The 13,915-nt window shown below is 38.0% G+C and overlaps 1 protein-coding gene across 1 annotated transcript in view; it reads left to right on the top strand.

The window, feature by feature from the left end:
* The window catches only part of LOC107684774 (HEAT repeat-containing protein 1), a 29,839-nt gene that overhangs the window by 12,862 nt on the left and 3,062 nt on the right, over positions 1–13,915 (top strand). Inside the window, exons 18-40 of the mRNA XM_016481132.1 lie at positions 178–370; positions 562–734; positions 867–1,022; positions 1,415–1,657; positions 2,240–2,371; positions 2,494–2,597; positions 2,680–2,826; positions 2,936–3,054; positions 3,329–3,450; positions 3,528–3,656; positions 5,185–5,415; positions 5,571–5,700; positions 7,730–7,899; positions 7,999–8,051; positions 8,141–8,264; positions 8,503–8,643; positions 8,826–9,127; positions 9,668–9,818; positions 9,944–10,102; positions 10,258–10,392; positions 10,478–10,582; positions 12,281–12,449; positions 12,657–12,847. Of these exons, the coding sequence (XP_016336618.1) occupies positions 178–370; positions 562–734; positions 867–1,022; positions 1,415–1,657; positions 2,240–2,371; positions 2,494–2,597; positions 2,680–2,826; positions 2,936–3,054; positions 3,329–3,450; positions 3,528–3,656; positions 5,185–5,415; positions 5,571–5,700; positions 7,730–7,899; positions 7,999–8,051; positions 8,141–8,264; positions 8,503–8,643; positions 8,826–9,127; positions 9,668–9,818; positions 9,944–10,102; positions 10,258–10,392; positions 10,478–10,582; positions 12,281–12,449; positions 12,657–12,847 (3,579 nt within the window). The remainder of the gene's footprint in view (positions 1–177; positions 371–561; positions 735–866; positions 1,023–1,414; positions 1,658–2,239; positions 2,372–2,493; positions 2,598–2,679; positions 2,827–2,935; positions 3,055–3,328; positions 3,451–3,527; positions 3,657–5,184; positions 5,416–5,570; positions 5,701–7,729; positions 7,900–7,998; positions 8,052–8,140; positions 8,265–8,502; positions 8,644–8,825; positions 9,128–9,667; positions 9,819–9,943; positions 10,103–10,257; positions 10,393–10,477; positions 10,583–12,280; positions 12,450–12,656; positions 12,848–13,915) is intronic.

The following is a 13,915-nucleotide window of genomic DNA, read 5'->3' as shown; positions in this document are numbered from 1 at the left end:
TGCAGTTCTTGAGCATGTTTTTCACTCTTGCCATACTATAATTATGCCAGATACTGTCATTGTGACAGTCAGGAAATGCATGACTGAAGATTTAATTTTAACATTACTAATTCTTTTAAGTAAAATCAATGGCATTGGATAGATGGCTAATTTCTCTCTGGTTGTGTCATTTTGCAGGTTCACCTGAATGAGCCAATAACCCTGTTTAAGTTCCTCTCTCTTTTATGGGGCTACAACAGTAATTTGGGTGATCAGTTGGATTGTCGAGTTAGTGCCATACTGCAAACTCAGGCTCTTTATGTGGGAAAGGCTTTGCTTTGCAGTCAGCCAATAAAAACCCTCAATGTGCTGGCATCAGGTTCCTCACCAGGTATGTCAATATGGTCTCTCTCACATCTGGTTTTATTTTGGTTCTGTGCACATCTGTACGGGATGTTGTGTGAGTTGAGTTAGTATATTTGCAAAGATTTAATCATCAATATATTCATAGTTAAAATATTTAGTTACTTTTTAAAAAAAGAAATCTGACTCATGTGCAACCCACTGGTGTTGTTTTTGCAGTGGTGCCGTCCTTGCTGATGTGTCTGTGTTCAGGCGTCTGTGAAGTTCGGAGAGCTGCCATTGCTTTGCTCCACTCTCTCTCAGGGGTCGTTTCATCACCTTATTATCCACTGGTAGAGAACCTCCTCAAATCATCAGAAGAGATCATCGCTGACCCATCATACCTCAGCCAGGTCAGTCAAAGCACAATACAGCATCATAGCTTTGGTAAACAGGATTTTCCATTTTGTGTTGAGTAAGTTCTAGAAGTGTTGGATGCCTAAATCAAAACTGTTTAAGAAATAACACTTCTGATTTTACCGTAGGCACTGTCCAAGGTGTACGAGGAGGGACTGATATTGAAAGATAAAAAGAAAAAGCTGGCATCGATTGAGCAGCTCCTTCAGTGTGTGCAGTTACCTTGCTGCCCTGCCTACACCTGCAAAACACTGCTGCGAGCACTTCAGGACATTCATGGAGAGGTACCGTCACCAAACTGATCATTTTAGTTTGCATCTCCTCAAGTAGTGTTTAGTTGTTTTGTGTATTATAGAAGTGGTTTGTGCAGTCCATGTGATCAGGTGTTTCTTGGTCATGACCATGAAACATACTAAAACAATAGTTCTCAACAGGTGGGAAAATCCATCTTTGCTCTGCAAAGGTGACGCATAAGCTGTACAGTAGACAAAAACTGTTTAATGCTGCTCTGAGGTGGCATGAATGCATTTACACTGCAATTACAATTGCATGTTATTAGATTTAGGTTCACCTGATTATTTTTTTCAAAGTCGCACATAGTAATTATCAGTTACTTTTATTTAAGTGTTTGATGCTAGTTTGTCATGCTTTTCTTATGATAATGCCCTTTGTCCAGCCCATTTTGGCCGTTCTTCTGCCTGCTGTGGAGCGACTTCTCGAGCAGTGTGCTCCAGACTCATGCACCTTCCTGCCAGATGAGGCCCACCTCCTGCAGCTCCTGCTTAGCAAGTTCAGTGAGGCATCTGCACCTATACTGGTCAAAGACCCTCGATGCCTAGAGGTCTTCATTAGGGCATTGGGCACCTCAGCAAAGCCGTACCCTACTATGCCTAGTTTCCAGATTATTGCCCTGGAGCAGGTTGGTGGACATTTAGAAAAAGCTTTATACTCTTAAGAAGCTATTAACTGTGTAACTCTGTAGGACATAGCAAAGCAACCTTTAAAAGTGATGCAGGCTGTTCAACAAAAAAAAAGAGTATCTTCTGAAGAGACATGATCACTTTATATAACGAACAGATTTAGTTAAGGTTTTTAGTCACATTGATAAATTCACAAAAATAGAGCTCATCAAATATGGTGAACAGAAGCTCAAATGTACTTGTTTGATGTGCCAAAAAAAACCTTATTGGCTCTTGCAGAAGGTCAAATGTGCTTGCATGACACACAAGAACAATTCATTTTTGTGTGAACTAATCTATTAAGGATCTCAATTTAATTTTTGGACTGACACTTTTGCTTGGAGATTGACAATTGGAAATTTTGGTCCATTAAGACTCCACAGTTTAGTTTTGTTTTCACATACTTCATCATTAATAAGTTTGTCGTTTGTCTTAGAATTGTTACTATGAGGTAAAATAAAAAAAATTATAAAAAAAACTCTTGCACCATATGTTCTGTGACGAAAGATGTTTTGTTATAATTTGATTGCATGTTTCCTCAGATCACCAAGCCGTTCTTCACTGCTCTTGGAGATGAAAAGATTCAACAGAAAATTATTTCTGTTTTATTTGACTTGCTGGTGGGGAACAAAAACCCTGCATGTGCCCAGACTATAAACAGTGTATTTAAAGTGGTATGGAAAATATTCATTTTCTTTTCATATCCATTTTAAATCAAATGATTCAGAAGTAAGGATTTGTGCTTATTTTGCTTATATATCAATAACCCATGTTTGGCTGTGCCCCTTTTTTCTAGATTGCTGTGGATGCAGAGCTAGTGGCCAATGAGCTGATGCCTGTAGATAAACAAAAAGTTACTGCTACAGTTCAACAAACACGCAGGAGTAAAATGCAAACAAGGTGAGTTGCTGTCCTTAATTAATCAACTCCAACTTCCAGTTCTGGAAGATTTGAAGATTTAAATTGCAAGCTTTATTCTCAGAAAAACACAAGAATCATCCGGGGTAGTTCCAGAGGAGAATGTTGTCTCTTGGCCAAGAGTTACCCTTATTTTAGAGCTGCTGCAACACAAGAAAAAGCTAAGGAGAGCCCAGTGTCTTGTGCCCGCTCTGTTTAATCTGCTCTCCAGGTATGTTAAGCTTGCATCTACCGCCATGTTTTTACATTTAACATTACACTGAAATATATCACATAAAAGTATAATGGACTGTGATTGCTGTTTCATTTGTGTGCTGTAGATGTCAGGAGCCTGCCTCAGCTGAACAGGAAAATCTTGAGTACACAAAACAACTTATCCTCAGCTGCCTGCTGAATGTCTGTCAGAAACTGTCTCCTGATGGAGGGCCTATCAGCAAAGGTACCAGAAATCTGGCATGAAATGCCTAAAAAAGGATTAGAAAGGTTATGATTGGGGTCAGATGATTTCATTACTTTGTTTTAGCCCTATGCGGATGGTAATACTCTACATGAGGGTGTTAGATAATTTTGCAGACCTTGAGAAATAATTACCATCCAGGTTTATTTGTCACATATATCTACTGCAGTAGATATAAACACAAGCTTTCTCTTGAGTTTCTTTGAATCAGGAAACATTGTTAGGAAGTATTTCATTTGTGTGTGTGTGTGTATAGATGTGCTGGAGGAGGATAAATTTAACGTGGAGCTGGTAGTGCAGTGTGTCAGGATATCAGACATGCCCCAAACTCACCATAATGCTCTCCTTTTGCTCGGTGCTTTGGCGGGTGTCTTTCCTGTAAGTACAATCGTGAAACGCTCACTCACACACATACTTTCAAACACAGCGGTAAATGTCTTTCTCTCTGATTTTAGGAGAAGGTTCTTCACAACATTATGCCCATTTTTACATTTATGGGCTCCAACATCATGCGGCTGGATGACACTTACAGCTTCCAGGTCATCAATAAGACTGTTCAGGCAGTCATCCCTGCTCTTATAAAGGTATGTTTAAAAATATGTTTGTTCTATGTACTGTTTGATATATTTTAAAGCAATAAACCCCAAGAAGCCGTGGTTTACAGTGAATTTATAACAGCTATACCCCTTAGCTGTTATAAATTCACTGTAAACTACGGCTTCACGGGGCTTATTGCTTTTATAAAACGGTTATTCCATATACGTAGTAAGGTTTCACAAAATAGAACAGAGCAAATAAAGTGTAATAATATTAATAAAAACATTCTTCCGCCAAACAATGTAGTTCCTCAGAATCCGTTGTGGTTCCAACAGAGTGGTTGCCGAGCAACACACAAATGTAAACGAAAGGTGTATGTTTGTGGAGTAATTTAAAACGGCTTCGAACTTGGCTCAACCAATCAGAATCAAGGACCGGAACTATCCGTTTTAGAAAGCATTTGAATGTCTGCTTTCCATAAGAGCTTCAAAGATTTGAACAAACCTCAAATCTATAGTATTAAACTTCTCCATGTAACTCGTTTGTAGGGGTGTGCAATATGTATGGCAATATCGTAATAGCTGTTTAATGACGTGTAAGCTGACTTTCAGTATGTCACTCACTTTATTAAAAACAAACAAAAACACTTGATTCTAGATATGGTGGTTAAAAAAATGACCCTGTATGACTTTTTTTTTTTTTTGCATTTATAACAATCTAGTTGATGTCATATGAGACATTTTCTTGAATATCAGCACTAATGTGGTATTGATTTTATGCAGCAGTTAAAAAAAGTTAATATTCTAAAGGAAGAATTTAGGCACAATATTGTCAACATTGCTCTATATCGAAACAAAATAGTACAATTATAATAATGAAAATAGTCCCAAACAAAACCCTAGCAGAAACGTTGCACGTTCAAGAAACACACAGCAGTGATTTAGTGAATGAATCCATGTTTTTAAATTAATCAGATGAGTCAGTAATTCAATGACTCATTTAAGCAACACACAGCAGTGACTTGCTGCCACATACTGGCATTTATAATTTCCTATTTAAAGTATTGTGTATTATGTCTAATTATCATTGACAAAATCCACACAATATTGGGATTTTTTTTGTCAATATCAGACATCAAAAATGATTTGTACTACAGACATGATTGATATTTTGTATAGAGATTGTAAGGAGAAATATGCTATTACTCATGTAAGCAATAGGAATTCATTGGATTATTTGTCCTGGTGGATGATAAAATGGATGACTTATACTGAAGGAGGGATCCAAGCCGCATCTAGAGACTAGAATATCATAATATTAAGCAGTGCCTGCCTTGGCAACCACCTAGAATACGCTAAAATTTGCATAGAAACGCATCAAAGCCGCTTAGAACACCTTGGTAACTACATGGCAATGCCTTTGCAACCAGACACAATCTATTATAGTGGTGGGGAGTTTTACACAGTTTTATACTCATATTTTCTTCATAAAATGAGAAAGGTTTATTTTTCTGTTATTTAACAGAAAATTTTTTAACTGTTACAACATTATATTTCGATTCTTGTTTCTCCACAGGCCAATGAGGGTGGAAGTGCCCAGTCTGAGGGGCATATGGAGACTGTGGTATCACATATCGTGCATGTGTTTGTTGATGCCCTGCCTCATGTGCCTGAGCACAGACGCTTACCTATTCTCAGCCAGCTGATGAACACACTGGGGCCGTCTCGCTTCCTCTGGGTCCTGATGCTGCTCCTGTTCAAACAGCATGCCACACAAACTTCTGTCAGTGCAACTGGGGCTGAAAAGGTAAAGAAAGTTTCATGCATGTTTTTTAAATTTCTAACTGTATTGATATTTTAGTTTAAGATTGCTGAATAAGCAATGTTCAGAAAAATGTTATGATACACTGGAAACCCCCTGTGTTTAGCTTTGTAGAAACAGTTGTGTTGTTTGATGTGTAGGAGGCTGTTGTAGAAAGAGATCAGGAATTCTGGATTTCGGTGTGCTGTGAGTTTGAGATAAAGGAGCAGCTGACCTCCATGATCAGAATCTTGCAGTATCTCATGACTCTACCACAGGACAGAGAAGAAGGTAAGAACTGCCCACTTCAGTGAAATGCGTCTGACATTTTTTCCCTTATGTTGACAATATTGTTTTCTTGATTTTAAGTGATCTTCATTTTAAAAAGCCATTATTGATTCATAAATCCAAAGACCGATCTTTTAGTGGTTTTCAGTGGATGTGAACAAAACTTCAAGCATTACAGGGCTCTAGACTGCGAACATTTTTTGACAATGTGCGAGTTAAAATTTGATGTGGTCGCATTTGTGCGAGTGCATGGTCTGCACTGCTCCAAAGCGTCTGCTCCATACAGCGCGTTGCAGAGCCGCAGCACATTGTAGCAGGAGATTTCACTGATCACGTGAAGAGAGGTGCTTTCAGTGCAAGCGCTTCAGGTGTAGAGCCTGGTTATACTTGCCGCGTCAGCACGAGCGCAAAGGTGTGTGCAGCGTGCGGCAAAAATTATGCAAATATTGAGGAAACGAAGACAGACGGAGGATTTGGTTTTCAAGCTAAAGTAAAAGACCACTTCTTAAACCAGAGAAGGTGAACATGTTGATATTCTTGTGGGAAAAAAAACATGCAACCGACAGCTAGTTTAGTTTTACTTTTCTTTTTGTTTTAATTTTGAAAATATTTGCTGTTTACCTCACGTTACGCTATGGAGGCTTTCTTTTAATTTATTTTTTATTTTTTTTATTTGATTCCTCAGTGTTTGCTGAACGTTCTGTAATTTATTAGTCGGTATATAATACAGCATGTGGTGTATGCCGTGCCTCATCTTATTCATTTTTGTTAATAAACGTTATGTAAGCTAGTTTGTCATTGTAGCCTACTGTTTTATTGTTGTTGTGCTTTTTAATTAAGAATAACAATAAATCCATCTTTTGGTTTAGTCTTAAAAAGTGAAAGGTGTATAGATGTAAGCAAAACAGACAATTATCTTTTCTTGTCAAACGTGATAAGATCTCGAATTCGAAAGTGAAACCATCCAAAGCCCAGCTTATAAGATGGCAAAAGAGGAACTCCTGTTCACGAAATTCAAACCACAAATAATACTGCTGATGAAAAAGAACGGGTTCAATGTTAACCACTTTCGTTCCCATATAACTATAAACTATGATAAAAGTTTTGATTAATCCCATGTTGTAGCAAAAAAAAAAAAAAATTGCGTGCAACCAACTGAAAAAAGTTAGTCGCAAAAGAACGACCAGTGGATTTGCAGCCCTGCATTATTTAGCATGCCTGCCATCCAGTAATGGCAATAAGCTTTGTTTTTTTTTTACTTTTGACAAGAAACAAAGTCTCAGCTTTGAAATGCTCTCACTTTCATCATGAAATTCAAACAATAAATGGTGTTGATGCTCTTAAATGTGGCGTGACAGATGGCTGTATCTGCCTCAGTTTAAGCAGCAGCACAGAGCGCACACGAAAAGATTGTCTTCCTATTTACTATTAGTTATAGCATGAAATAAACATGAATTAGCATCAAAGATGTGTTGAAAGAACCCCTGTAGCTTATTGAAATGTATCGTGTCCTATGTAATCACTCAATCAGTGTATCAACTGTGGGAAGACATCAATAAAACGGCAAACATTGTCACTTAAGATAACATTTACCTCAAGAAACCCTTTCAGTGTCCATAACTCAATTTGGTCAACTAGAAAAAAAAACTTCATAGAGGATTTTGCTAAATATGCACTATATTACATATTTTCACTTAACCTGTTAGTGATGTTAAATGCATGTTTAAATATGCATTTGTAAAAAAGCCACTGTGTAACTGTCTTTTAATATTAAGAAGCTAATTATGTGCAGTTTGTTTTATGCACAATGTTTGTATACAAAACTGCCTTTTGTGCAATTATGAGCAATGTTTGTATACAACACTGTTTATATTTAGGTGTGGACTCTGTTGTTAATTTTAACCTTTAAGGCAGGGTTCCCTGTATGGTTTACAGAATTATTGACAGTTAGTTCGAATTGACTTCTCGAATCGAATCTAGAAATTAAAGGACAGGGAAAAAAAAAACTATGTTTGATATTTTCTCTGTGCAGCTCCAGAGAAAAAGAGGACCCGTGGAAGAAGTGCGGTGAAGAAGGAAGAAACAGTCTCTGATGTGATCTTCAACGTAGAGGCTCATAGTGGCAAGGACCTCCGCCATTTTAAATTCCTCTCCGTCTCTTTTATGGCTCAGCTTCTGGGCTCTGACAGATTTGTTGGGAAGGTAGGTTTAGAGTAGGAAGCATTCGGTTTAATGTTGATATTATAATGCCTCTAGGATTTCTCAGTAGACACCCTAAATGTGTAATTGTTCGACTGATAGGTGGCTGACTGTGAGGACCTAACAGAAAGTACCTTGCAGGCTCTTCAGCAGAAGTGTGTTGCAGCTTGACTACAGTACTTGGCTTAATGGTGATTGGTTATAGTGACGTTGGCAGGGTGTAACGTTTGTGTTTACTTGTTAGTCTACTTGAGGAGGTTCTGCGCTACATCCATGCAGTTGCTCGATGTGTAGAGGATAATGCAGACAAACCCACAGCTAAGTTCTGGAGAGCTCTGCTCAGCAAGTCCTATGACATCCTGGACAAGGTAGGAGGCACTGGATTGATAAGATATTATTGAGCATGTTTACAAGCACACCAATATGCTGATAGCTACCAAAAATTAGTTTATTAAAATAACCAACTTTACCTGTTTACATACAAATCAATAACCTGGCAAAGCAAGACTTTCTTGGGTCAAGAAAGAGTTCAGAATGCACAGTTAATTTTTTTGTGTACACTTTAATTCGTGCATGCACATGCATAAAACATGATCTGACTTTTAGGTTAACGCCCTGCTACCCATGGATTCCTTCATTATGGTAATGAGAGGCCTGATGGGTAATCAGTTGGCATCAGTAAGAAGGAAGGCCATGGAGTTACTCAATAACAAATTACAGCAGCGAACGCAGTGGGTGGAAGAACAGGTAAAAAAAAAAAAATTTGCTAAACTTTTTTTATTACATAATGCAAACCGGTTTTAATTAAGCATTTGTAGACTGTTTAGAAAATGTTACATTTTATAACTTAGAAACAATGACTGCATATTCTACAATAATAAATGTTTAAATATTTGCTGATCACTTTGTTTCCTCTACTTCTCTGACAGATTACTGTGCTTCTGGAGCTCATTGGCGTCCTCCTAAAAATCGTGGGTCGGAGTCACGGACAGGTCACGGCACCGGAAGAAGAAGAGCTGGCTATCAATCGACAGACAGCCCTTTACAGCCTTAAGCTTCTATGCCGGAATTTTGGCTCAGCCCACCAGGAGGCATTTGTACCAGTGCTGAAAAAAGCAGTGGAGCTTGTTGCTAATAAAGACGAGGAGAAGAACGTCATGGGAAGTGCTCTGCTGTGTGTAGCTGAAGTGACCAGCACACTGAAGGCCCTCGCAATACCACAGTTGCACAGGTACTGTTAAGCCCAAAGTAAGGTATTTGGATTTTACACGTATGCTAGTGTATAGTGAACAGTGCAGGGGTTGTACATTTTGTCATCAGTATAGGAAGTGTACAGTAATGTGTGCAGCCTGACTCCCGGCACAGATGAGCACTTTTGTGAGGGGTTATGAGATCGATAGGCCTACATCTTTAGTTTAAAGAGTTTACAAAGATATTTTTATTGCTTATAACCTCTGGAGAGAAATGATGCAGACAGGACATAGATTTACCTTTCCAGTGTGTTGTTGTCACCTGTGTTTGTGCATGCTATCAAATAGAATATACTTTAAAGTCTTATGTATTCAGCTGTATGCATATGTTAAGCATACGCGTCAAAACTGAAGTATACTTTTGAGTGTTCGTAGTTGAATTTTACATAAGTACGAAGTGTAAAGCTGACAAACCGTGTAAATCTCTAGGGTTGGGAATCTAGAAATGGTTCTAATTTTTTTTAAACATACTGGAAGTGAATGATCTTCATTACTTGTATATTAATGTGTTCTGTCTTCAGCCTGATGCCTGCAGTGCTAGACACTCTAAAGGAGAGGAAGGACCTGCTGAACAATGAAATCTACCTGCTGAGTGCTGTCACAGCTCTACAGCGCGTATCAGAGACGCTACCACACTTTATCAGCCCCTACCTGGAGGACACCATCTCACAGGTCAGTATCAGTGCAATGTTGTTACTTTAAGTTAAACCCTAGAACAGCATATGTTATTCAAATACATTTTATCTACAAGGTTACAATTCTCATTTGAATCTTCTCATTCCTCTCTGGTGCTCTAGATCGCCTGCCTAACTCTGCTAGCCAAACGACTGACATCTTGCCCTCAGCTGTCTGTACGTCTCTCCTCGCTCAGTGCCACTCTTGCCACAAAGGTGCCTCCAAGGGTCCTCATTCCCACCATTACAAAATGCTATTGCACCATGGTGGATGCTCAGCAGGTAGGTTTTGGTATATCACAGAAATACCAAAGAGTTTGAATGGACACAATCTTTGAGATGTCTTTTAGAAGTGTCAATTAATGGACACTTCCTTCAGTTTATTGCTATTCTTTGTTTTATTCATCTGATACCCATATTTTCTGTACCTGTTGCAGAACCGTCTTGGTCCTCTGATGATCATCCTGAAGGAACATATAACTCGCATGGAGAAGGACCAACTCAACAACCACCAATCAGAGCTCACTTCCTTCTTCCTGTCTGCTCTTGATTTCCGTACCCAGCATTGCCAGGTGGCACTACATACCCCTGTTTCAATTCATTTTTTCAACAAGTGCACTTATTGATGATTATAAATATAACTTTATTGTTTAATAGGGGGATCTGAAGAAGACTGGTGAGATCGAGGGCTATGTGATTGACTGTCTGCTAGTGATGGTTATGAAACTTTCAGAAGTCACCTTCAGACCTCTCTTCTTCAAAGTAAGCTTCTATTGTTTAGTGAGAAAAAAGACTTCCTCTAATAAACTGATTCTCAAAGTGGTACGCAGAGGAATCACTGAATTAAATATAAATTAATGTTAAAACACTTTTAAAAAGTTTGCAAGGTGGCTAAATGATGCCTGTTAATTTTTTGGATCAAGTACTGTACATTTAAGTACAGTACAGTAACTACCTCGTTTTTGAACTGTGCATAGCTGTAGCTGAATAATTAGGCCTACTACGCTACTGTATTTTAATGTTGGTCATTATGGTGGTACTTGGAGAGCCAAATATTGTCTGAGGTGGTACTTGGTGTAAAACGTTTGAGAACCACTGCTCTAATAAGACAGTCTCTTGTTTTTAGTTGCATAAATAATAGTGATTGCTCTTTCGAATCACTGCTCCATAAGTCTCTAAGGATTTTACATGATCTTAGATCAGTTTTAAAATAAAGACACGTTAATGCCACATTTTTATATAAAAAAATGAATCAAGCAGTTAATTGGCACTTGTTAGCCTGATTAGTTACATGTTCCATAAAACACAAAGCAAGCCATACAAATTAATTCAACAACATATTATACAGACACTGAATGTTAATGGTGTTTGGTGATTTGTATATCTAGAAAACATTTTGTGAAGCAAAATTTCAGTTTCGAAAGATACATTTATCGCATTACTAAATAACATGTCAAATAGTACACACAAAATTGTAAAAAAAAAAAAAAAACGTACATATTTACATGGAATTCACTAAACAAGCTTTCGAGACTGAGCTTAAAAATTCTGTTTATTTTATTACAAAATTTAAATATATGTTGTCTTAAATGTGACAGGAACCGGTATCTTTACAGAGGAGCATTTTGCTAAATATATGCACTATATTACAGATTGATTATATTTTTATTTGTTAATGATTCTCATTTTAACCTTTAATATTAATGTACCAACTGACAGGGTTCCCTGTATAGTTTACAGCATTATTTGCGAGACTGTACCTGTAATTTAAATATTTTCTGCGGTTGTGTGGGCATGGTGATAGCTAGGGATGTAACGATTAACCGCAAGCCGGTTGAAAATCGGTTCAAATATGTGACACTTCAAATCGAGATGCTAAACAAATCGCGATTCAGTTAGGTGTAGGAGTTTATATGACTGTATGTCTGAGGGGAACTTACTGTCTATAGAAAAGTTTAGATGGTATTTTTTTCTTTTCATCTTGCCATAAGTGCAGCGCTGCTTTGTTTACAGCGGAAACCAAAGAAAAACGCCTTAAGCGCCACCTGCTGGCAGAGAGTGAATCTGCGTCTCGTTCAGCAAATGAGGACAATAGAAGCAATCAAAACCAACAAAAGAGCAATAATATGCAAGTGTTATATTAGTATATTATTATAGTGTTATATCTCAATTTCACAAAAAACGTGCAGCATTTTGTTCAAGCAATAATAAAAGGACACATTTCATTTATAATGTCTTAAATCTCATTTTGTAAAAAAAAATCGTGAATCGAATCGTGAGATCAAAATCGTGAATCGAATCGTGACTTCAGTGAATCGTTACATCCCTAGTGATGGCTAATAAACTCGTCGATTAATCAGTTAAAAAAAAAAATTATTTGTTGCCAAATGCTCAATATGTACTTGACTTGAACAAAATGCATGCTGATTGAGTCTTTTTTTATTTTTCACTTTTCTGCAGTTGTTTGACTGGTCAAAGATGGATGGTGCTTCTAAAAACCGCCTGTTGACGTACTACAGACTGGCAGACAGTATTGCCAACAAACTCAAAGGACTGTTTGTGTTGTTTGCTGGGCAGCTGGTCAAACCCATCTCTGAATTGCTGCATCAGCTCAACATTTCCCACACAGGTAGTCTGCACATATCAATATGTTTGTATGAAGTTCCAAATACACCTGCAATGCCTCACTGTTAAACTGTGCCAACATTAACATGACCAGATCAGGCTAAGAATAGTGGAATAGAACGTTTTGTGTTTTAGAGATAAAACACTAGAATATTCCAGTAATTTTTCTTTACATTTTTTTTACTGATGTGATTACCCATTCTGCCCATAGAAAAACCCTTCTTCGATTCAGATGATGAGGAGGAAGAGGATTCAGATGATGATGATGAAGACAATGTGGCAAAGAGCAGCCTGCTGCTGCAGCATGTGTTGGACTGCCTCCATAAAATCTTCCTCTATGATACTCAGCGCTTCCTCAGTAAGGAGAGGGCTGATGCACTCCTAGGCCCCCTGGTGGATCAGGTCAGCATGGCACATAAACTGTATGCATCAAGAACTGCAATCTATTCCCCGCTCATGTTATTCCTGTGCAGTAAGTTATTACATAAGCAAAGTTATTGGATAATCTGTTGACATATTTTTTAGTTCAGATTGGGGACTTAAAGTAAAAAAACATCTAGATGGTGCCGCTTTCCTGAGATCATTAAACGTTTAAAGAAATTTTTTAAAAGGTCTTTTCTTACTAAAGAAGTAATATAGTAGTTTTGCTTGGCAATAACAAAATAGGTCAGGGCGGTGTGACCAAGTGTTTCTCAACCCTGTTCCTGGAGGCACACCAAAAGTACACATATTGGATGTCTCCCTAATCAAACACACCCGATTTATCTCATTAGTAGATATGCCAAAACTTGAAATGGGTCAGGGAGACAACCAAAATGCCTACTGTAGGTGTGCTTCAAGGACCGGACTGGTGTAACCAACATGCAGGAACTAGGGGTGGAACAAGTCAATGAACTTATCTATTTGCGCAATTTAAAACACAGTATTGCATTAAACAATCAGTTGTCAAAACTGCCATTAAAACCAGAGTTAAACACTGCAGTCACTGTATTAATTAAATATACACTTATTCTTATTAAAGCCACTTAAAGGGTTAGTTCACCCAAAAATTAGCCTGAGTTTTACTCACCCTCGAGGGATCCTAGGTGTATCTGTCTTTCTTCTTTCAGACGAGTCCAATCGGAGTTATATTAAAAATTGTCCTGGCTATTCCAAGCGTTATCATTGCAGTGGGTGGGTGTTTCTGTTTCAGTCCAAAACACTTTAAATAAAGCGCGCGCATCCATAATAAAACATGCCTTTTTGTAAGAAAAATATCCATATTTCAAACGTAATAAACACTTTTCTCTCACTTCTGCTGACTGTCATATGCGGAAGCCGTTTCGACGGATGACGTAGGACGTATGCGTAGCGCGGGCCCTCTGAGATATGCTAATCTCGCTAGTTTGTTAACAGGAGCAAAGGAAGCAAAGTTTCCTTACTTTAGCAAAGGAAAACCAGTCTCCTCTTGGCTTATATCGAAATCCTCCA

Source organism: Sinocyclocheilus anshuiensis, unplaced genomic scaffold, assembly GCF_001515605.1.
Source record: "Sinocyclocheilus anshuiensis isolate Anshui unplaced genomic scaffold, SAMN03320099.WGS_v1.1 scaffold537, whole genome shotgun sequence".
Classification (NCBI taxonomy): domain Eukaryota; kingdom Metazoa; phylum Chordata; class Actinopteri; order Cypriniformes; family Cyprinidae; genus Sinocyclocheilus; species Sinocyclocheilus anshuiensis.
Note: the sequence above shows the minus strand (reverse complement) of the source record. Positions and strands in the feature narration are given on the sequence as shown.